The sequence below is a fragment of the Theropithecus gelada genome, chromosome 4 (genome assembly GCF_003255815.1).
Source record: "Theropithecus gelada isolate Dixy chromosome 4, Tgel_1.0, whole genome shotgun sequence".
NCBI lineage: Eukaryota > Metazoa > Chordata > Mammalia > Primates > Cercopithecidae > Theropithecus > Theropithecus gelada.
In genome coordinates, this window is record NC_037671.1 from 27,798,110 (window position 1) to 27,821,637 (window position 23,528).

The following is a 23,528-nucleotide window of genomic DNA, read 5'->3' on the forward strand; positions in this document are numbered from 1 at the left end:
GCTCAGCATGCTACACAGACAGTAAAGTTGCAGTGACCATAAAAAAGGAAGAGGTCCACACAACTGGGAAGAACTGCACAGGTAGTTTCTTTGTACAGTCTATACTGTTTCCTCCCACTCTGAAGTGAGGAACAAGCAATTGAGAAGTGTAGAATGCAAAAACTGAAAAGCTTTCTGTTACAGGTTGAATTGTGTTCCCAAATTCACCTGTTGATGTCTTAACACCCCAGAGGTAATCAAATTGAAATGAAGTTAATTAGGATGAGCCCTAATGCAATCTGACTGTTGTCCTTATAAAAGGGAAATTCGGACATAGAGATGTGCATAGAAGGAAAATGTGCAGAGACATAGGGAGATTAGCCTAATCAAAAAGTGCAAATTGAAGAAATGGAAAACTAGCTCTCATGATCAAGTTAATTTAGCATAAAAGTATAATTGATAGTGAAGGTATAAAGTGTAAAACCATCATTTAAACCTTTCCTCTGTCATTCATAGCTTTCTTGTTTCAGAATTGCAATGGAAGAAGATTTTCCTATTGTGTGGAATTTCATTGAGATGGTATAGAATTTGGGTCTGGGGAAATGTTTGTGTGGCCTCCTTAAACCAGTTGTTGTGATTTTATTGTTAGTGAGTTAATTAGAACAAAGAGATTTTCTTCGAAAACAAAAATATAACAACTAGCAGACCAAAATGTCTTTTGCAATAATAAACTTCTCAGAATCAATACTCACTGCTTTGAAACCCAAAATGAAAATACTCCTTTAAAGCAAGAAGAGGAACTATAAGCTTTATGTTTATCATGAATGAATGAACAAACTGTGGAAGTTAGATTTACTATTTTGACTAGTTGGTGTTTCAAAGTCAAATGACATTGCTTTTGCTTACCACTGCTAACCAGAATTCCTTAAAAAAAATTTTTTTTGAGACGAAGTCTCACTCTGTCGCCCAGGCTGGAATGCAGTGGCAAGATTTTGGCTCACTGCAAGCTCCACCTCCCGGATTCGCGCCATTCTCCTGCCTCAGCCTACCGAGTAGCTGGGACTACAGGCGCCTGCCACCACGCCCGGCTAATTTTTTTCTATTTTTTAGTAGAGACAGGGTTTCACCGTGTTAGCCAGGATGGTCTCCATCTCCTGACCTCGTGATCCGCCTGCCTCAGCCTCCCAAAGTGCTAGGATTACAGGCGTGAGCCACCGCGACCGGCCTGCTAACCAGAATTCTTATTCTGGAAACCCAGTCATTTGATAGTTTTCCAGTCAATGGATTGTCTGCTTTAAGAATATGATTTTCTTCTTCTTCTTCTTCTCCTTCTCTTTCTTCTTCTTCTTCTTCTCTTCTTCCTCTTCCTCTTCTTCTTTTTTTCAGAGACAGAGGCTTGCTCTGTCACCCAGGCTGGAGTGCAGTGGCGCGATCTCGGCTCACTGCAACCTCCACCTCCCGGGTTCAAGAGATTCTCCTGCCTTGGCCTCTCCAGTAGCTGAGATTACAGGTATCTGCCACCATGCCCAGCTAATTTTTGTATTTTTAGTAGAGGCGGGGTTTCTTCATGTTGGCCAGACTGGTCTCGAACTCCTGACCTCAGGTGCTGCACCCGCCTCAGTCTCCCAAAGTGCTGGGATTACAGGCGTGAGCCACCAAGCCTGGTTGATAATTTTATAAAATAAAAAAAAGCAGGCGGGGCGCAGTGGTGGTGGGCGCCTGTAATCCCAGCTACTCGGGAGGCTGAGGCAGAGAATCGCTTGAACCAAGGAGGCGGAGGTCGCAGTAAGCCGAGATTGCGCCACTGCGCTCCACTCTGGTCAATAGAGCGAGACTCCGTCTCCAAAAAAAAAAAAAAAAAAAAAGGTAAAAGAAAAGAAAAGGCAGGCTGGGCGCGGTGGGAGGCCGTAATCCCAGCACTTTGGGAGGCCGAGGTGGGTGGATCACCCGAGGTCAGGAGTTCGAGACCAGCCTGACCAACGTGGTGAAACCCTGTCTCTACTAAAAAATACAAAAATTAGCCGGGCGTGGTGGGAGGCACCTGTAATCCCAGCTACTCAGGAGGCTGAGGCAGGAGAATCGCTTGAACCCAGGGGGCAGAAGTTGCAGTGAGCCGAGATCGTGCCACTGCACTCCAGCCTGGGTGACAGAGCGAGACTCCGTTTCAATTAAAAATAAAAATAAAAAAAAATAAAAAATAAAGAAAAAGCTAGACGTAATTATTACCAAGATGTTTCTGCTCCTTCAAACTGCAACAGCAGTTGTAATTTCAGTGCCTAGAACAGTAGTAATTGGCACGTATAAGGCGCTCAATGAATAGCTGCAGGATTAACTGATCATTGTCTCCCTGAACAATTCCTCCTGCACCATACCATAGTCAAAACACAAAAAACCAAAATATAAAAGCCCCTAATACAACTACGAGTCCGTGGAGCCAGGGCTTTACACAAATGTATGTCGTGTACTACATATTAATACATATGCACATACAATATTTTGTTCTTCCGGTGTTAACGACTAATGGAGGCAAATCTTTCTCCCTTTCGTAAAGGGCTAAAACTTTGCATTTTAAGGAAGTTCCGAGAGCTGGGTCGGAGGGGAGGGTCAAAGGGCACAGACTTCCCAGGTAGCAGAAAATCCCCACGGTCTTAGTACTCGCTACCGTCGACCGCGCAGGCGCAGGAAGGGGCGGGACCGAGGGGAGAAGCGATTCGCGGGATTCCAGAGGCCCCGCCTCTCGCTGCGTCAGTTGGTCACGTGGTTGTTCGGAGCCGGCAAGCGGAGTCGGTAGGGCTTTCCTGCAGAGCGCGCCGGACACTCCAGCGACAGTGAGGATCAGCGTAGGTGAGCTGTAGTCTTTTTCGAGGTGCTGCAGCCACAGCGTTCGCTACGAGGATTGAGCGTCTCCACCTAGTAAGTGTGCAAGAGGCGGCAGGAAGTGGGTACGCAGGGGCGCAAGGTGCACAGCCCCTAGACGACTCGGTTTCGTTCCGGCCACCCTCTGAAGCCGCGTCCTACTTTGACAGCTGCGGGGCCGCGGCCGGGGTAAGGGCGAAGGGGTTGTTGAACGGTCGCTGGTGGCGCGGCAGGGTAAGGAGATGAGTCAAGGGACTGCCCCATTGGCTGGGTCGGGTTTGGCGCGCTCTCACTTCCACGCTCCCTATTGGCTGGCTGGCGCAGTTCCCGGGTCGCGCGCCGCGGTTGGTAGGTCCGGCGCGCGGGGCCACACTGCCCGCCCCCTAGCCTGGCGCTGGGCCTCCGGGACCAGCTGGCTGGGTCCGGGCCTGGGGAGTGCAACGCTGGTGAGGGACTCAGCCTGGGCGTGCCTAGCTGTGGGGATGAGGCGAGGCATCCATCCTCTCGGCAGTTAAGTGGCTGGTCCTGATCTGAGGGATCTGCAAATTTGGCTCATGGGAAGAGGTCGCTGAATCCTGCGTCTCCCATTAAACGGATACTGGCGTTGCTGATACGAGGTTCGCATGGATCCCTGTCCTATGCCGGGGTTTTTAATGTAGCTATTAAAGAAACTAGAGAATAACAAGCAAGTAAGGGTGCAAGGTCGCTGATAGGCGTGGGAAACTTGTGAAGGATTAGACTGCTAAGTGGTTTTCAGCTTTTTTCATACTAAAGTACATTTTACATCGCAACCTAGGACACAGCCATCTAACCAACTGAGACGTTGATGGAAGCACTGTTTCTCATCTTTTCAATTCCATTCTGTTCAGTTGCATTTTTCTAAGCAGTGTTGCTCATGATTAACTAAATGATTTTGAGATCACGACCCGCGACCCACAGTTTGAAGAACATTGCCTGGGGTCTGTTTACTGGGGCCCAAACCGCATTTTCTTAACATTAAATGCAGTAGAAAATAGCAGGGTGCCCGCACAAATTAGATTGTTTTGTTTTCTAAGCTTCTTTTTTTTTTTTTTTTTTTTTTTGTGAGACAGAGTCTCACTCTGTTGCCCAGGCTGGAGTGCAGAATCTCGGCTCACTGCAGCCTCCACCTGTCGGCTTCTGCCTCAGCCTCCCGAGTAACTGGGACTACAGGCGAGCACCACCGTGTCCGGCTGATTTTTGTATTTTTGGTAGAGACGGAGTTTCACCACGTTGGCCAGGCTGGTTTCGAACTCCTGACCTCAGGTGATCCGTCTGCCTCTACCTCCCAGCACTTTGGTGATCACTCAGGCGATCCGCCTGCCTCGACCTCCCAAAGTGCTGGGATTACAGATGTAAGCCACCGCGCCCGGCCTGTCCTCAGCTTTTTTGTTTGCACATGTGTGTGCGCGCGCGCCAGGACACAAGGTAAAATGTTATTAATGTTAGAAAAGCCACTGCACTGAGTAAAGACATGGCCACAAAAATTAGGGACATCTATCGAGTAGGCACAGGCGCAGACACGATGGGGGGCAGTGGGTAGTGGGCAGTGGAGGAGCAGTTCAGATGCTGAGTTTGTTGTGAGTCTGGCCAGTGGTCTAGTTAATCACATTACATATATCCCTTTCTACCTTTTCCCTCTTTCTTGCTTGTTAGTACTTCAGTTCATGTTACTGGTTAAACATTTCCTACAGATGTAAATGCATGATCTCATTTGACCTGATATTGTCGGTATTAAGTTATTGTCAGAGCCGAGTTTATTATACCTTAAATCTGTCTTTGAAGCAGGAAAGTTAAGATGTTGCTCTTTAGGATGGACCTGGGCATACCGTAGTGTCTGTATATTTTGCTATTTCTGGTGACTGTTTCTCAGATCTTTGAGAGCCCTGTATTTAATCCAGGACAATACGTTTAGAAATTTTAAACCAGTTTTAAAAATTGGTTTAAAATACATTAATTTCATTTTTTCAGACATAATTATTATGTGTGTATATATGTAAAATATAGATATCAAGAGTCATTAACTTTAGTCACCTTAGTCATTGACAGGGCTGAGTTTGGATTAAGAGAGAAAAAATAATAGTTCTACTGTACAATAGTATAATTTTTATGATTGTAAGTATTTTAAACCTAGACTCCACCTTCAGGGGTGCAAACCATATTGTTTTTTAATTACTAGTCTTCTGTGCTGTACCATCTACATAATGAATCCCAGTATGAAGCAGAAACAAGAAGAAATCAAAGAGAATGTAAAGGTATGTGATTGAATAACTTTAATTTCTTTTGTAGAAAGCGTGGGGTTAAAATAAAAGTATTTTGACATGATTTAGCCAAATTTAGCCTGGCTGTAAGCCTTGAGTTAGTCAGAGGATGAGTAACAATAGAGAACGTTTTAAAAAAACGAATTACGGTAGAATATTAAGTGTGACCCAAGAATGTGGGTTGTCTCTTATTTTGGTCTTTCAACAGTAGTCTGTAGTTTTCAGAGCATGAATTTTACACAATTTGTGTTAAATTTTTTCCTAAGTATTCGTTTTGAGGTTATTGTGAATGGAACTGTTTCCTTAATTTCATTCTCATTTGGTCATTGCTACTGCATAGGAAAAGAGTTGACTTTTGTATCTTGATTTTGTGTCCTGAAACCTTACTGAACTTGTTTATTAGTTCTAATTGTTTTTTAGTAGATTCTTCAGGATTTTCTTTTCTTTTTGTATTTTCTCTGTGAAGATTCCAGAAGTATCTTTAGGATTTTCTATGTATAAGATTTACTCCTTTGTTTCTACTCTTATTATTAAAATCCCTTGTGTATATCTTCAGAATTAAGGGTCTTTGACCACAGACATGTTTTGCATTATATTACACATTTTTCTAGAGTATACCGTATTCATTACCATCTAACCTATTTGATTTGCAATACTTTTTGAATCCCTATATGATAGTTTCATTGGAAATCTTATTCCAAGTATTTATTGTTACGACAATAGGACAGAGTTTGTTTAGTTTTGGGTTTATAATTTTGACTAGATTCATATTTATGGTTCTAAGTGAATTTACAATTTAGCTAGGTCCTTCCATACAAATTAGTATGAATACCTTGGGAATTGGACCACATCTTCAGGAAAATTATCAATTTATGGGTTTAAATTAAATAAAGAGCCAGGTGCCCATGGTGGCTCATGCCTGTGATCCCAGCTACTTGGGAGGCTGAAGTAGGAGGATTGATTGAGCTCAAGAGTTTGAGAACAGCTTGGGCAACAAAGGGAGACCTTGTTTCTAAAAAACCATAATTTTTACCAGTGGTGGCACCCACTGGTAATCCCAGCTACTGGGAGGCCGAGGTGTGGGAGGAATTGCTTGAGCCTAGGAGTTTGGGCTTCGGTGAGTTGTGATTGCTTCACTGCACTCCAGCCTGGGTGACAGAGTAAGACCCTGTACCTAAAAAAATAGTTTTAATATTAAGTAAGCTAAATCGAGTACTTAAAAGCCATTGATAAGTATAAGCAAGTACTCCAGCCTGGGTGACAGAGTAAGACCCTGTACCTAAAAAAAAATTTTTAATATTAAGTAAGATAAACCGAGTACTTAAAAGCCATTGATAAGTATAAGCAAGTACCTTTTGAAGGGTTTTTTGTTTGCCTTGCTTTTCTTAGGATTCTTACATTATTTTTCTTGAATAATAGTTCGCATTGACAATTTGTGAATTTGATTCCATTAGCTTCCATTTAGGATGATGGCATCTTCCCACAGTGCTTTGTGTGTGATTATTTAAAATTTTTGTTATGAAATTTTTGAAATATTTAAAAGTAGAGTCAGTATTTTAATTTACTTCCTCAACTTCAGCAATTACCACTATATGGCCAATTTGGTTTCATCTGTGTCCTTATTTATTCCACTTTTCCTTCAGTGGATTAGTTTGAAGCAAATCACAGCCAAATAATTTATATATTTCCAGCAGATTACATTTTTTAAAAAGTCTTGTGTTTACTAGCTACAGTAAAACTATCTTGAATATAAAGGTTACTGGGTTCTGTTTGGTTTTGGTTCTACCTCCAAAACTGAGACCTTGGGTGGGTTGGCATTTCAGCCTCAGTTTACTCATCTGTAAATTGAGGGAACTGGACTAGAACTAGATCATTGTGAGTTGTATGCAAAATTCTGTGTGAATGTGCTTTTATGTGAATTTTTTGGGGGAGAGGATTCACATAAATAGTTTTCCAAAAAGGTTAAGACCCATTAATATACAAGAAACTTTCTGGCTTTAAGAGTCTATTATTCCAATGCATACTCTATATACAGAAAATAATAATAATAATATTACATTGTTTTGGGCCTATACAGCTTATATAAATAAAAGTTAAATCTTGGAAATGGTCTTTTTTTTTTTTGGTGACAGTAATTTAGCTTGCTTCTTTGACCATTATTAACAGCAAGCATTTAAATAAATTAACACCTCTTACTAGTAAGGTTCCAACGTTACATTTTCTTTTATTTGTCTGCAGACTGTTGACTAATCTATAATCTAAATTATATCTGAAATGTTGGTATAATATTTGTTCTCACAGTAGCTGGCGTTTGTCCTTCAGTTAAATGGTGAGATAATAATCAGCAGTAGAAACTTTACCGTGGGAAAGGTGAACTCTTGTCATGTGAGGTACAGTGTGGAATCAGTAACTTTCTCACGCTGGTATGGTATCATGTTCTTGCTAACCTTGTTTGAGTATTCACCATTGTTTGCTATCCCATGGTGGCAGTATAACTAATGATATTTTGCAAAAATAAGAGAGAACTTTCAGGTCATGAAATATACAGGAAGTTATTTACATATTACAAGGAAGGCAATATTTTTACCAAAACAATAGCTTGGGCATTTTAGAGTAGTTTAGTATGCCTCAGGCACTGACATATTAGCCGCCTTCTAATGAATGGGCTTGAAGCAGAACTGCTTCTACTATCAGGTAATGGTTGAGGGGGGATGTCTATTACACATGTACTTTGTTTTGTGTAAAGTATGTTCTGGAAAATTACATTATTTCGGTGAGTACATATAAGTATTTGGGGGATATTCATGATTTAAGGAGGCCTGAGATGAATCTTTTTGATTAGGGAAAGAAATATTTTACAGTGTAAATGATTAACCTTTTCTCCCAGTTGACCTGTTTGGTGAGTTCATACCATAAATGTTACGATGTTTGGTTTTATGAAAGAGTACCTGTAAGATTTTAGTTTTGTGTGGAAGATTTTTCAGAGACAATACAGATATCCTTCTTGTATTAGAATTTTGTCATACATGGTTTGAACTGTTCATTGGAGCTGAGGAATTTTGTTATGTTTGTTTTAACTAGATATGATTAACAAAATGACCATAGCAAGAGCATACATTGAAATGAGAGAAGTTACGTGTGTTTGTGTCTAGTTTGGGTAATATGATTCATTCTTAAGAATTCTTCGAACTTTATTGTAATTTTTGGAAATAAGTTTGTCAGTTGATTAAACCAGTGTCTTGTTCACAGGTCACCTTATAAAATTATATAGCTGACCAAATGTTTGTATTCTTAGTGTTTCTTTCCCCCCCCCTAAATTATAGAAGGACTAAGAGTAACACTCCATACAGAAACTCAGTAACTAAATAACCATATTGCAACTCAGTAACAAGATAATGAATTATCTTGACTTTTTAGAATAGTTCTATCCAAAGAAGAACTCTGAAGATGATTCAGCCTTCTGCATCTGGATCTCTTGTTGGAAGAGAAAATGAGGTATGCACTATATGGCTAAAATGGGGTACTGGTGATACAATGTCTACATTAAAAACATTTCTACTATTTTCTTGGTCAGAAACACATAAATTGTTGAAATTTGAAAATAATTTGGGAATAACAATTATATATTTCCCAAAGAAGTGATTCTGGTTTTAATTGTTCAATTTAAGAAGTTCACCGGGTATGGTGGTTCACGCCTGTAATCCCAGCACTTTGGGAGGCCGAGGTGGGTGGGTTGCCTGAGGTCAGGAGCTTGAGACAAGCCTGGCCAACAAGATGAAACCCCATCTCTCCTAAAAGTACAAAAACATTAGCCAGGTGTGGTGGCACACACCTGTAATCTCAGCTGCTCGGAAGGCTTGAGGCAGGAGAATCACTTGAACCCGGGAGGTGGAGGTTGCAGTGAGCCGAGATCACACCACTGCACTCCAGCTTGGGTGACAGGGTGAGACTCCGTCTAAAAAAAAAAATTAAAATTAAAAAAAAAATAATAATTTCAGCTAAGCTCTAGACCCCAGTCTAATCCAAAATAATTGTTGCAAATAAAATTCCTAAAATGTTACTATACATTTTGGTAGAATTTTTAATTTTATAACTTTTTTAGAGATCCAGAGATGTAAAAAAGATACGCGTTTCCTTTTTTTAATACATAAATGAAAAACCACCTAATTTCTTGTTAATTAAATCAAAGTAAATACAGTTGATAAGTGTTTTTTTCATTATAGCTGTCCACAGGCTTGTCCAAAAGGAAACATCGGAATGACCAGTTAACATCTACAACTTCCAGCCCTGGGGTTATTGTCCCAGAATCTAGTGAAAATAAAAATCTTGGAGGAGTCACCCAGGAGTCATTTGATCTTATGATTAAAGGTACGAAAAAATAGATAACTTTTGTCTTAAAATTTTAAATTATGATATAAGGAAGAATTTGTTAATACTATTATGAATTCTGCCAATTACCATAATCTGGGGTTAGTATAACAGCACTATAAATGTTTTTGTGTGACCATTTGTTTGACAAGATCCATGTGTGGATGAAATGTTAGGAAAAGGAGGCCCAGTGCAGTGGCTCACGCCTGTAATCCCAGCAATTTAGGAGGCTGAGGCAGGAGGATGGCTTGAGTCTAGAAGTTTGAGACTAGCCTGGACAATACAGTGAGGCTCTATCTCTATGAAAAAATTAGCGGAGCATGGTGGCTTGTGCCTGTATTCCCAGCTACTCAGGAGGCTCAGTCAGGAGGATCACTTGAGCCTAAGAGTTTGTGGCCTCAATGAGCTATGATAGCACCACTGCACTCCAGCCTGGGAGACAGGGCAAGACCCAGTCTCTGAAGGAAAAGAAAAGGGTGGGGGGAAAGGATAGTTATTAGTATGACAGCTCTGATATTGGATTGCCTTGTAAGAGTTTACAAGACTTGGAAATAGGTTTTTTAGAAGAAAAATGTTTAGATAATAAGTTGAAGTATGAAAGGAATTTGAATATTCCAGGAGAGTATGGCGTAAGGAAACCAATAAAAATATGGATGAAGAGAGTGAAGATGAATGAGAAGAATTATGCCTGTAATAAATACTAGTTTTTAATGGAATGGCAGTATACATCAGAAGAAGCAACTGATGTTTTACAAGCATTATGGAAGATTATTATTTCTGTGTGAATTATAGGTCATTGGATGTTAATTACTGATAATAAAATTGAGGCCTAGAGAAGTTAATTGACTTGCTCAAGGTCACAGTAACATTTGGGCTCATTTTGAATTGCCTTGAAGACAGGAAGAAGAGAAGTAGACAGTATGATTTTTATTAGGAAAAATTAGGAAAGGTTGACTGGATAGAAATAAAGAAGCTCTTTAAAAATATTGTAGATTAAAGAGCAGGATTTGTGACACTCATATCTGATTAAGTTAAAAATTACATCAAGGATTAGTTAAAATAAACTAAAGTTAAATATCAAGACAAATAACTATATATCATACTGCTAATATAACCACAGGTGGAAAACATTATCCATGTAACCCTTTGGCATATATGGTAAAAATTAAAATAATTGCAGGCCGGGCGCGGTGGCTCAAGCCTGTAATCCCAGCACTTTGGGAGGCCGAGGCGGGTGGATCACGAGGTCAGGAGATCGAGACCATCCTGGCTAACCCGGTGAAACCCCGTCTCTACTAAAAATACAAAAAAAAAAAAAAACTAGCCGGGCGTGGTGGCGGGCGCCTGTAGTCCCAGCTACTCGGAGGCTGAGGCAGGAGAATGGCGTGAACCTGGGAGGCGGAGCTTGCAGTGAGCCGAGATCGTGCCACCGCACTCCAGCCTGGGTGACACAGCGCGAGACTCCGTCTCAAAAAAAAAAAAAAAAAAATTGCAAAGAAATCCCAAACTTTATTACATTTGTTGTTTGAACTTTGTTATATTCGTTGGCAGTGGTATTATTGTAATTTTGGGGAAAAAAAAAATTGTGTATATTTTAGGATTGAGCAAATGAGTAACATGTTGAAGTATTACATTTCCTAGCACTGCCCCTAAATAGGTAGAAACACACTACACCTCTGTAGCAAGGAGCACACCCTGTATCCAGTTCTTGGTTTGTAAACACTATTCTTCACTAGAGTTCCTTGGAGAAATTGCTGATTCCAGGTCAGGGGCAGGGAAACTTTAGGTGATCATGGATTATTGGAAGGATTCTCACAGACTAAAGTTGGGAAAATTTGAGCATCAAAATGAATAACGACAAGAATGGATTATAATGCATTGAATACAAAAAGATGTATGAATCCATACTGATAAATTTTCTTTTAAATTGGGGTAGGAAAAGTTTTTATTTACAGAATAATGCTAACTACTACATGTAGAAGGAATTACATAAGTGAAAAAAATCGATTTTCCATCCGCTGTATAAGTAATAGATAAAAGCCGGAAACATCAATCATCAATGGAGGTAAACTTAGGTAAAAAGTTGTTGGAGAACAGGGTATTGACACAGTCTCAAATATTTTACTCTACAGATCATTAGTTAATTACTAAGGGAAAAAGTTATCCTTACAAGGCAGAAATCTGATAGATAGCATCTTAATCAAATGATCAAATTTAACATCTTCAATATCATGACAAATTGGCATGTGCTTCTTGATGATACACTGAGGATACATACTTACATAGTATTCTTATACTATACTTATATAGTATTCCTGCCAAAAATGTTTAGTTTGAATCTAATCATGGAGATAGAAATAAAAAATTCAGGACAGTGTACAAAATAACTGATTGGACTTTGTAAAAATGTCATTGTTACATAAAAAGACATGACCTCACAAAACAAATGTGTTGCAAAAATCTTTAATAATCTAGGTGGAAGAGATATACCTATTGTACTTTTGTTGTAATTCTTCTGAAGGATTGAAATCTTTGAAATGTTGGGGAAAATAGAAGAATACTGATTTTATTTTCTAACTTTAATCCTTTAAAAATGAGTATTACTAAACAATATGGGAGGGTACTAAGATTGGAAATTTTTTTGAAACAAATTACTGGGTTTTGACAGTAATGATTTTTAAAGTTATATGTAAAATATTCTTTTAGAAAATCCATCCTCTCAATATTGGAAAGAAGTGGCAGAAAAACGGAGGAAGGCGCTGTATGAAGCACTTAAGGAAAATGAGAAAGTATGTATTGAGTATCATTTGTACCGTTTTAAAAAATTCCAGGATTGTTTTACTCTTGCTGCTTAGCATATTTTGTTAGAGCAATATGAGCTGGCTTTAATATTGGCTTAAGAAAAGTTTAAGTAAAAAGGCAGCTCTTGACAGAATTACACAAAATGAATCCTGTTGTGTTAAGAGTTAATTCTGGCCGGGCGCGGTGGCTCAAGCCTGTAATCCCAGCACTTTGGGAGGCCGAGACGGGTGGATCACGAGGTCAGGAGATCGAGACCATCCTGGCTAACACGGTGAAACCCCATCTCTACTAAAAAAATACAAAAAACTAGCCGGGCGTGGTGGTGGCGCCTGTAGTCCCAGCTACTCGGGAGGCTGAGGCAGGAGACTGGCGTGAATCTGGGAGGCAGAGCTTGCAGTGAGCTGAGATCCGGCCACTGCACTCCAGCCTGGGCGACAGAGCGAGACTCCGTCTCAAAAAAAAAAAAAAAAAAAAGAATTAATTCTATGCTGCATGTTTTCCATGTTATATACTTGGAGGCATGTAATTTGATTTATAGCACAGCAAATCTATAGAATACTGAACTTTATTTATGTAATATAGCTTCATAAAGAAATCGAACAAAAGGACAACGAAATTGCCCGCCTGAAAAAGGAGAACAAAGAATTGGCAGAAGTAGCAGAACATGTACAGTATATGGCAGAGCTAATAGAGGTAGGTAATTTAATAGTTACCTGGTTCAAATTTATGCATTTGTCTATAAAGTTCAGGTAGTCTATAGTGTGATCCCTTTGAAGTGTGTGAGCTCTGGAATCAGATTTCCTGGATTTGAGACTTAACTTCCTTCCTAACACCATTAAGTTTGCTGGGTAGAGTGGGTTTATCCGGTCAGGGCTTCATCTTCCTCATCCATAAAATGAGAGTAATGATGATGCCTACCTTACAGACTTGTTATGAGAATTAAATGAGTTATAATAGATGGACAGTTGCAAGGAGTACTTGCAGAGAGTAAAAGTTCAGTAACTTAATTATTATTACGAAGCAAAAGACCATCTTTTTTTGGAAGAGTTATTAAAAGGAATTATCCCTGGAAAATAGGTATAGAAAATTATTTCATAGTTGACACATTTTTAGATAGTTTTAATTTTAATACCAGCTTGACATTACTGTCATTTATAAAATTGCTAATTTGTACACTAAATAAGTTTTGTGGTTTTATCTGACTTTAAAACATTTTGTAAGTAGCTAATGTGTTTGTTAAGAATTAGCCTGTTAAGTGTTGCTTTATCAGACTTGACCTTAAAAAGGTTTTAAGATTTATTTATTCATGTTTGCAAAAAGTTTGTCTTGCTGATAGGAAGAAAGTTTTTCAAATCAAAACTTTTCATGTAACTGAATTGTGACCTTACATTTGAGACCCATGCTAGAATTAATGTTTGAAGTTTTCATTTGGAAATACTATGGTAACTCTCTTAACTGCCTTAAAAGTATTAATCCACAGCTGATTGGAAATGTAGAACACCTAGTTGTCCCTGCAGCTGATTGGGAAAGTACCTGTTTATAGTCTGCAATCATTTCAGTGCTTTTTTAAAAAAAGGCAAATTATTAAACTTTGCTGACTATAATCTAGTGTGGTAGAGACTTTGATATCACACTGTTTATAAATGAATTTATTGAGGGGCAAGATGAAAAAAATCTCATAGCTATATTGGTATGCTATATGGGTCAGCTATATCAATATGCTGATCAACTTAGGTTTTAACATTTTTACAATAAATTATTGGTTTATTCTTTAAGAGACTGAATGGTGAACCTCTGGATAAATTTGAATCACTGGATAATCAGGAATTTGATTCTGAAGAAGATACTGTTGAGGATTCTGTAGGGGAAGACTCAGAAATTGGCACATGTGCTGAAGGAATTGTATCTTCCTCTACGGATGCAAAGCCATGTCTATGAAATGCATTAATATTTGACTGTTGAGAATTTTACTGCCGAAGTTTACCTCCACTAGTTCTTTGTAGCAGAGTACGTAACTACATAATGCCAATTCTGGAATCAAGCTTCCTTGTTTGAATCCTGGGACCCTATTGTATTAAAGTACAAATACTATGTATTTTTAAACTATGATGGTTTATGTAAATAGGATTTTCTCAGTTGTCAGCCATGACTTATGTATATTACTAAATAAACTTCAAACTTCTGTTGAACATTGTGTATAACTTAGAATAATGAAGTATAAGGAGTATGTGTAGAAAATTTGTCTGTTTCTATGCTTTTATGTTGTTCTCTTTCCATTCTTTTGCTAACTACCTTGGAGAAAACAAGGAAAAAACGAACTTAAAGTATTTAGACTGAGATAGCTGAGGTTTTAACTCCCAAACTTTGTTGTACCTCAAGCTCACTGTAGACACTGTTGATACTAACAGGTAGTTTTATGGAATGGAGCATGAGAATCTATTTTCCAAAAGCTTTTCAAGTGAATGTGATTAGCCAGTGAGAGGCTCAACTGGCTAGCAGGATCAGACTATTCTTGGAAGCTTAAAATGATGGATGATGATAATAATCCTAGAGAAACAAAGTGAGGAGTGGGTGAAAGTTCGACAGAAAAAAACAGGAATAGCTGAAAATTATGGAGCTTTTCTATTTCACATATTGGTGTAGTGCAAAGTATGTAAATATTGAAGAATAAAAGTAGGGTCAGATTCATCAGGGATTTCCCATATATACTAAGTTTTAAAGGAGGAAAAGTACAAACTAGGGGTATGCAGCACTGGAATTAAAGTTCTGTGAGAGGCATACAAGTAGTTTTGTATAAATTGGCAATAAAGAGCAATGTCATGCTTTATGCATTTTTTCCCCCCCTTTGAGACGGAGTCTTGCTCTTGTTGCCCAGGCTGGAGTGCAATGGCACCATCTCGGCTCACTGCAACCTCTGCCTCCCTTGTTCAGGTGATTCTGCCTCAGCCTCCGGAGTAGCTGTGATTACAAGTGCCTGCCACCACACCTGGCTAATTTTTGTATTTTTAGTGGAGACGAGGTTTCACCATGTTGGCCAGGCTGGTCTCGAACTCCTGACCTCAAGTGATCTGCCCACTTTGGCCACCCAAAGTGTTGGGATGACAAGTGTGAGGCACCACGCCTGGCCTCAAGCTTTTGAAAGGATTGTTTGAGGTAAGTATCCTTACAGAACCTTAATTTTCTCTCTTTTTTTTTTTTTTTTTTTTGAGACAGGGTCTCACTCTCTCACCCAGGCGGGAGTACAGGGGTGCAATCTCAGCTCACTTCAGCCTCCACCTGCTGGGCGCAAGTGATCTTCCTACTTTAGCCTCCCAAGTAGCTGAGACTACAGGTGCGTGCCACCACACCCGGCTAATTTTCTGTATAGACGGCATTTCGCCACATTGCCCAGGCTAGTCTTGAATTCCTGGCATCAAGCGATCCGCCTGCTTCATCCTTCAAAGTGTTGGGATTATAGGCGTGAGCCACTGCACCTGGCCTTAATTTTCTTTAATACTGAGATAAAGCCTGCCTCACAGTGTTATCGTGAAGATTAAAACCTTTAGTGTCTGGAGTAAGTGCCTTAAAAATGGAAGCTATTATTAATCTATAACAACATTGTCCAGTAGAACTTATTGGGATGATGAGAATATCTGCTGTACAGTATGGTAGCCATTCCTGTGTGGCTGTTTAGCACTTGAAGTGTGGCTAGTGTGAATGAGGTATGGACATTTTGATTTAAGTCACTACAAGAAGCTAGTGGCAGTTACGTTATTGTGGCTCTGTATGTTTCAGGTTTGGATCACTAGCCTAAAGATAGAATTAAAGAATAGGTGAATTAATTTTAAAAAAGGAATTGAAGAATATTCTGGATTAGAGCACGAGGAGAATCAGCTGAGAGGCCTTTAGCATGCTTAAGAAAGAAAATAGGTAAGTAGAATAGGGACTTGGCAAATAGAAAGTATTTTTGTAAATATGCCAGGATTTGATGGTGTGGAGCAAAAGGAGAGGGAATTGAAGGGGATTAAAAAACTAAGGTAGTAGCTAAAACCATAAAACTTCTAGAAGATTATATAGAAAATTCTTAGTGACTTTGGGTTTGGCAGAGAGTTCTCAAAATAGGAAACAAAAAAGCATAAACTTTAACTTTGTAAATTTTAAAAACTTTCTGAAAGACAGGCAAATGAAAAGGCAAGAGCAGACTGGAGGAACATGTTTGTAGAACATAGCCAACAAAGTATTTGTATCTGTAAAGAACTGGGATATATATGAGATGGAAAATAAGTGCATGAAAAGATGCTTAATGTAATGCTCAACATTAGTCATCAAGGAAGTGCAAATTAAATGACAACCAGGTAACTGCTACATACCTTTCAGAATTGTTTTAAGTTTGAAAAATAAAAACTATATCAAGTGTTAAGGATGTGAAGCATCTGAAACCCTCCTGCAGTGGTGGTGGCAATGTTAAATGCTACAACTGCTGTAGAAAAGCTGAACAATTCCTTGAAAGTTATACATACACATTTTATATGACTCAGCCATTCCACCCCTGGATATTTACCCAAGAGAAACGAAAGCATATGTCCACATGAGGAGTAGCTCGCACATTTTCATAGCTTTATTTGTAATAGCCAAAATATCCATTGGTAACTGAGTGGATAAATTATGGTATAACCATACAGTGGAATACTATTTAGCGATAAAAAGGGGACAAAAGGCTGGGCGCAGTGGCTCACACCTGTAATCCCAGCACTTTGGGAGGCCGAGGCGGGCGGATCATGAGGTCAGGAGATTGAGACCATCCTGGCTAACGCAGTGAAACCCTGTCTCTAATAATACTAAAAAATACAAAAAATTAGCCAGGCCTGGTGGCAGGCACCTGTAGTTCCAGCTACTCAGCAGGCTGAGGCAGGAGAATGGCGTGAACCTGGGAGGCAGAGCTTGCAGTGAGCCGAGATCGCGCCACTGCACTCCAGCCTGGGGGACAAAGCGAGACTCTGTCTCAAAAAAAAAAGGGGATTAAAAATTGGTACACACCACATGGATGAATCTCAATGTTGTGTGACAGAAGCCAGGTAAATATATACTGTATGCTTCCATTTATTTAAAATCACAAAACTACAAAGTATAATGAGAAAGCAGATTAGTAGTTGCCTAGGGGTCATATAGGGGCTCATTTTGGGGACATATTTTAAGCTTCTCGTCCCTGGGAACTGACCCTAGTGATGGAGAATTTGTAGGAATTTCCTGTGGAAGGTGAGTCTGATTTTTAATTAGGTATCAAATGTTAGTATAACATGTCAGCCAGGTGTGATGGCTTACGCCTGTAATCCCTACACTTTGGGAGGCTGAGGCAGGCGGATCACTTGAGGCCAGGAGTTTGAGACCAGCCTGGCTAACATGGCAAAATTCTGTGTCTGCTAAAAATACAAAAGATTAGTTGGGCATGGCGGCGCACACCTGTAGTCACAGCTTTTCGGGAGGCTGAAGCACAAGAATTGCTTGAACATGGGAGGCAGAGGTTTTAGTGAGCCTAGACTGCGCCATTGCATTCCAGCCTGGGTGACAGGGTGAGGGTCTGTCTCAAAAAATAAAGCAAAGAAAACCATGTCAATGAAAATAACTTGGAGAAGGGGTCAGGGAGCCTGGCCAGTTAGAACAAGTTCTTTGAAGTTGGTTTAATAACATGCAATTGAGCTTCCTTAAGGAAATGGCAAATGGATAAGAATCCGTTGGAAAAACAGTATGCATGAAGTCTGGATTAGACCGAACTAATTCGCCAATATGTTTTACAAGGCTAGCATAACTGATAGCAAGATTTGAGGATGGACCAGCTGGGTGTGGTGGCTCATACCTGTAATCCCAGCACTTTGGGAGGCCCAGGTGGGTGGATCACTTGAGGTCAGGAATTCGAGACCAGCCTGACAAACATGGTGAAAACCCGTCTCTACTAAAAATACAAAATTAGCCAGGCGTGGTCGTGCACACCTGTAGTCCCAGCTATTTGGGAGGATGAGGCAGGAGAATCACTTGAACCCAGGATTCCTGGCAGAGGATGCAGTGAGCCGAGGTTGCGTCTTTGCACTCCAGCCTGGGCAACAAGAGCAAAACCTCATCTCAAAAAAAAAAAAAAAAAAAGATTATGAGGATGGACCATAAGGTTGGAGTGGGGGAGTCTAGAGCCCTATTAATATAGATTGAAAAATCATACATAAAATGGCAAGTCTAATCTACTAAAAGACAAAATGATGACCAAGTTAGGGTTTATCTCAGGAATGCAAGACTGCTACAATATTAGTAAACATGAAGTTATTTATATTAAAAGAGAAAAAGCATATCCTCTTAATAGATGGTAAAATAGCATTGAAAAAATCCGACACCCTTTCTCGTAAAAACTCTTGGTAAGCTAGGAAAATAAAATTTTAACCTGAAAGAAACTACGCTACCCATGTTTAACATAATGCTTAATGGTGAAGCTTTGGATTTAGTTTCAAGGTCAAGAGTAGAAAAGGATGGACCACAATTATTTCCAATTCTTTTGGAGGTTGATGCAATAAGACCAAATGAAGGATAATTGTAGGAAGGCAAGAGAAAAGCTAATCCAAGAGCAGCTAGAAATGAATTTTAAGACTACACCATAGGTAACATATCTCCCCCAAATAAACAGAAGTGGTATTAGAAGAAAGAATAAATTCTAGTGAGCCAAAAAGCAACAAACGTCCACCACACTGCCTTAGGGCCCTTGTACTTTTGGTTTGTTTAGAAAATTTCTTTGTCTGACCCGCACCCTTCAAGATATTTCAGTTGACTTTTAGGTTGTGACTAACTAGGTTGTTAGGTCAACCAAGAAGGATAAGAATTGGTGTATACATATCTGAGCTCCTTGGGACCTCTGGATGAAATAACTCTTACGGTGTATGTGTTGTGTGTTTACCAGATGGTTTCCCAGCAGGATTAAGCTTCCGTTTACCTACAGTGGCAGCTTTCTTCATACTACATCTTTTGTTGGCTTTCTTCCCTTCCCTATTGCTAGTTCCTGAGATCACCTCCCAAATAATATCTCAAATTCTTAAGCAAATCCTCTGATTTGCTTCTAGGAAAACTCAAATGTTGGGAGAGATGAACTTAGACGGGACAGCAAAGGAAAACAAAATCACTGTTGTTAAAGCTTTGGTAAGCCAGTTTAAAATTCAAAGTTTAGAGTAAAAATGCCTCAGCTCAAATCTAAATCTTGTATCTTACTTCCTTCAACTTAAAGGGGTTCCAGATACCAAAAAGGAATTTGAGTAGAACATATTATTAGATTACCTTATAAGCTAATCTTCTGTAGATAAAATGTTAACCAAAATTTCTCTAAACATTGTCACAGAGAGGCCTTCAGCAATTTCTGGTTAAACATGTCAATTGAACAGAGCCATTTAATTTCGGTCTTTCCGAAACCTTATTAAAATGACAGTAAGCTGTAAAAAACATAATCCCGTGCTGACAAAGCAGAGTCAACAGAAAGTGAGGCAAAAGTCACAATGCAGGGAACAGAATAAAACAAAAGCAAATGATGTAAGTATGGCTGAGCAATCCCATTTCTAGAAACTTATTCAACAGATATACTCACACATGTGAAATCACACATATTTAAGGTTATTCGTTACAACTTTGAACTATCAAAATATTGGAAATAACCTAAATGTTCATCAGTATAGGACTGGTTATATAAATTACAGTTCACCCTTGAACAAGGCAGCCATTAGGGAAGCCAACATCTGTGCAGTTGAAAATCTGCATATAAATTTTTCTTTTTTTCTTTTTCTTTTTTTTTTTTTTTGAGACGGGGTCTCGCTCTGTTGCCCAGGCTGGAGTGCAGTGGCGCGATCTCAGCTCACTGCAAGCTCCGCCTTCCGGGTTCACGCCATTCTCCTGCCTCAGCCTCCCGAGTAGCTGGGACTACAGGCACCTGCCACCACGCCCGGCTAATTTTTTGTACTTTTGTAGTAGAGACAGGGTTTCACCGTGTTAGCCAGAATGGTCTCGATCTCCTGATCTCATGATCCACCCGCCTCCGCCTCCCAAAGTGCTGGGATTACAGGCTTGAGCCACTGTGCCCGGCCCCCGACCCCCACTTTTTTTTTTTTTTGAGATGGAGTCTGGCGCTGTCACCCAGGCTGGAGTGCAGTGGCGCCATCTCTGCTCACTGAAACCTCCGCCTCCTGGATTCAAGAGATTCTCCTGCCTCAGCCTTCAGAGTACCTGTGACTACAAGCGCGTGCCACCATGCCTGGTTCAAAATTTTCTTTGGCAATCTTCTGCTTTTAAAATTTAGATAAATTTTCTTTTTTTGAGATGGAGTCTGGCTCTATCACCCAGGTTTGAATGCAGTGGCGTGATCTTGGCTCACTGCAACCTCCGCCTCTGGGTTCAAGTGATTCTCCTGTCTCAGCCTCCTGAGTAGCTGGGATTACAGGCACACACCACCATGCCTGGCTAATTTTTGTATTTTTAGGAGAGACGTCAGTTTCACCATGTTGGCCAGGCTGGTGTTGAACTCCTGGACTCAGGTGATCTGCCCACCTAAGCCTCCCAAAGTGCCGGGATTACAGGTGTGAGCCACCACAACCGACCTAGATAAATTTTCTGCTTTGAAATTATTATTGTTATTTGAGACAGGGTGTCACTCTGTCACCTGGAGTGCAGTGGCACAATTTTGGCTCACTACAACCTCTGCCTCCTGGGTTCAAGCGATCCTCCTGCCTCAGCCTCCCAAGTAGCTGGGACTATAGGCACACACCATCACACCTGGCTGATTTTATTTTTTATAGAGGTGTCTCACTATGTTGCCCAGACTGGTCTCGAACTCCTAGATTCAAGCAATCCTCCCATCTAGGCCTCCCAAAGTGTTAGGATTACAGGCATGAGCCCCACTCCACCCCGCTGAAATTAGTTTTTATTTGAGGCAAGGTCTTATGTTTTTTAGGCTGGGTTCAAGTGATCCACCTGCTTCAGTCTTACAGGTAGCTGGGATTACAGGCATGCCACTATGCTCAGCCTTGCATATAATTTTTTGCTCTCTCAAAACTTAATTATCAGCCTAATGTTGACTGGAAGCCTTGCTGATAATATAAACAGTTGATTAACACATATTTTGTATGTTATAGGTATTATATCCTTTGTCCTTTTTTTTTTTTGAGACGGAGTCTTGCTCTGTTTCCCAGGCTGGAGCACAGTGGCGCGATCCGCAACCTCCGCCTCCCGGGTTCAAGCGATTCTCCTGCCTCAGCCTCCTGAGTAGCTGGGACTACAGGCACATGCCACCATGCCTGGCTAATTTTTTGTATTTTCAGTAGAGATGGGGTTTCACTATGTTGGCCAGGATGGTCTCAAACTCCTGACCTCATGATCCAACCTCCTCAGCCTCCCAAAGTGCTGGAATTACAGGTGTGAGCCACCGCACCTGCCCTATATCCTGTGTTCTTATAAAGTAAATTAGAGAAAAGAATTAAGCAGATCATAAAGAAGAGAAAATATTTTTTACTATTCATTAAGCAGAAGTGGTTCATCATAAGAGTCTTCATCCTCATCATCTTCACATTGAGTAGGCTGAAGAGGAGTCTCGGTGGCAGACTTGCTGTCTCGGGTGGCCGAGGCAGAAGAAAATCTTCATATAAGTGGACCTGAGCAGTTCAAACCCATATTGTTCAAGGTCAACTGTATAGTACAGTCATACAATGAAATACTCTGAAGCAGTAGAAAAGAATCAAACTCTTTAAGATGTAGAACCAAGTGTGAAATAAATTATGTATGTATAGAATGCTAGTATATGTTAAAACAAAGACGAAGAAAGGGATAAATGTATATTTTCTCGTATATAGATAGAATACTTCTGGAAAGATACAGAAGAAGCTACTTCTTCTTTTCTTTTTATCCTTACATGAGTTTATACGTTTTAATTGGTTGCATGTATGCTTCTTTTCCATATCTAATATTTTTCCAGCTCCAATAGCTGCAACACTCCTGGTTTTAGTGGAGATGAGAGACTTACCTGATTAGTGACTTTGGGAAGAACAAACCTTATGGGCTTGCCTCAGCTCTTCCCTTCTTTGTCTGGGGAGTGAGGGCTTGCACAGAGCACTGATGATGTTCTCAGCTGCTTCTCTTGGTTCAGGGACAGGCTGAACTCAAATTATTAATCAAGTGAAGAATAAAGACATCATTGGACATGCAAATGCTCAAAACATTTACCTCCCCTTCATTCTTTCTCAGGAAACTACTGAAAAATTTTCAAATTAAAATGTTGGAATGAACCAGAAAAAGGGAAGAGATAGTATATAGGAAACAGGCTTCAAGATGAGAGGGGTAATGGGGGGTCCTGGATGTTGAAGGGAACCCCTAAAATACTGTATTTGTTAGCTATAGGGCAGGCCCAGATTGGAGCAAGAAGATGGTGGAGCTGGAGCTAACAGTTACTCAATGCATGATTGTATTGAGAGATGTTAGACATATAGAGGAAAGTGTGGGAATAAAGTAGTGATAGGTATTCAGAAAACTAAGTTAAAAATAAACTCCACCTGGGCGCAGTGGCTCATGCCTGTAATCCCAGCACTTTGGGAGGTGGAGGCGGGTGGATCGCGAGGTCAGGAGTTTGAGATCAGCCTGGCCAATATGATGAAACCCTGTCTCTATTAAAAATACGAAAAAATTAGCCAGGCGTGGTGGCGCGTGCCTGTAGTCCCAGCTGCTTGGGAGGCTGAGATAGGAGAATCATTTGAACCTGGGAGGCGGAGGTTGCAGTGAGCCGAAATCGTGTCACTGCTCTCCAGGCTGGGTGACAGTGCGAGACTCCATCTCAAAAACAAAACAAAACAAAAGAACTCCAAAGAAAACAGAGTTGTGGAAAGAAGGAAGTGTAATCATAGTATCCCGTATGACTTAACCTTGAAAAATACGGAATTAATCATATTGCGTTTTAATTAATTAATTAATTTATAACAGAGCTGGGTCTTGCTTGGTTACCCAAGCTAGCCTCAAGCAGTCTTCCCACCTCAGCTTCCCAAAGTGCTGGGATTACAGGTGTGAGCCACTGTGCCCAGCTCTCATATTTTTTAAATCAACAACTGTGACATAATTACATCGAGAGGAAGAGGAAGGCAGGTGGAGGTAGGCAAGATGAGTGTTAGAGTGCCAAATTCCATCTGTCCTATTCAGAAGGAAGAACAAAAATCTCCAAAACTGAAAAAAAAGAAAAGAATTAACAATGTATATAAATTATTTAGA

The 23,528-nt window shown here is 40.1% G+C and overlaps 1 protein-coding gene across 5 annotated transcripts; it reads left to right on the forward strand.

Moving 5' to 3' along the window:
* Positions 1 to 2,719: 2,719 nt before the first annotated feature.
* GMNN (geminin, DNA replication inhibitor) lies at positions 2,720 to 14,522 on the forward strand. 5 transcript variants are annotated; one of them, XM_025384291.1, is made up of 7 exons: positions 2,720 to 3,024; positions 5,033 to 5,108; positions 8,532 to 8,609; positions 9,338 to 9,482; positions 12,189 to 12,271; positions 12,867 to 12,977; positions 14,061 to 14,522. In XM_025384291.1, the coding sequence occupies exons 2-7, from the start codon at positions 5,058 to 5,060 to the stop codon at positions 14,220 to 14,222; spliced, it is 630 nt and encodes a 209-aa protein (XP_025240076.1). In that variant the 5' UTR covers positions 2,720 to 3,024; positions 5,033 to 5,057; the 3' UTR covers positions 14,223 to 14,522. The 5 variants fall into 5 exon arrangements, with proteins under 5 accessions (XP_025240076.1, XP_025240077.1, XP_025240080.1 ...); XM_025384292.1 differs by having other exon boundaries at positions 2,720 to 2,892; XM_025384295.1 differs by having other exon boundaries at positions 2,720 to 2,823.
* The last annotated feature ends 9,006 nt before the right edge of the window (positions 14,523 to 23,528 follow it).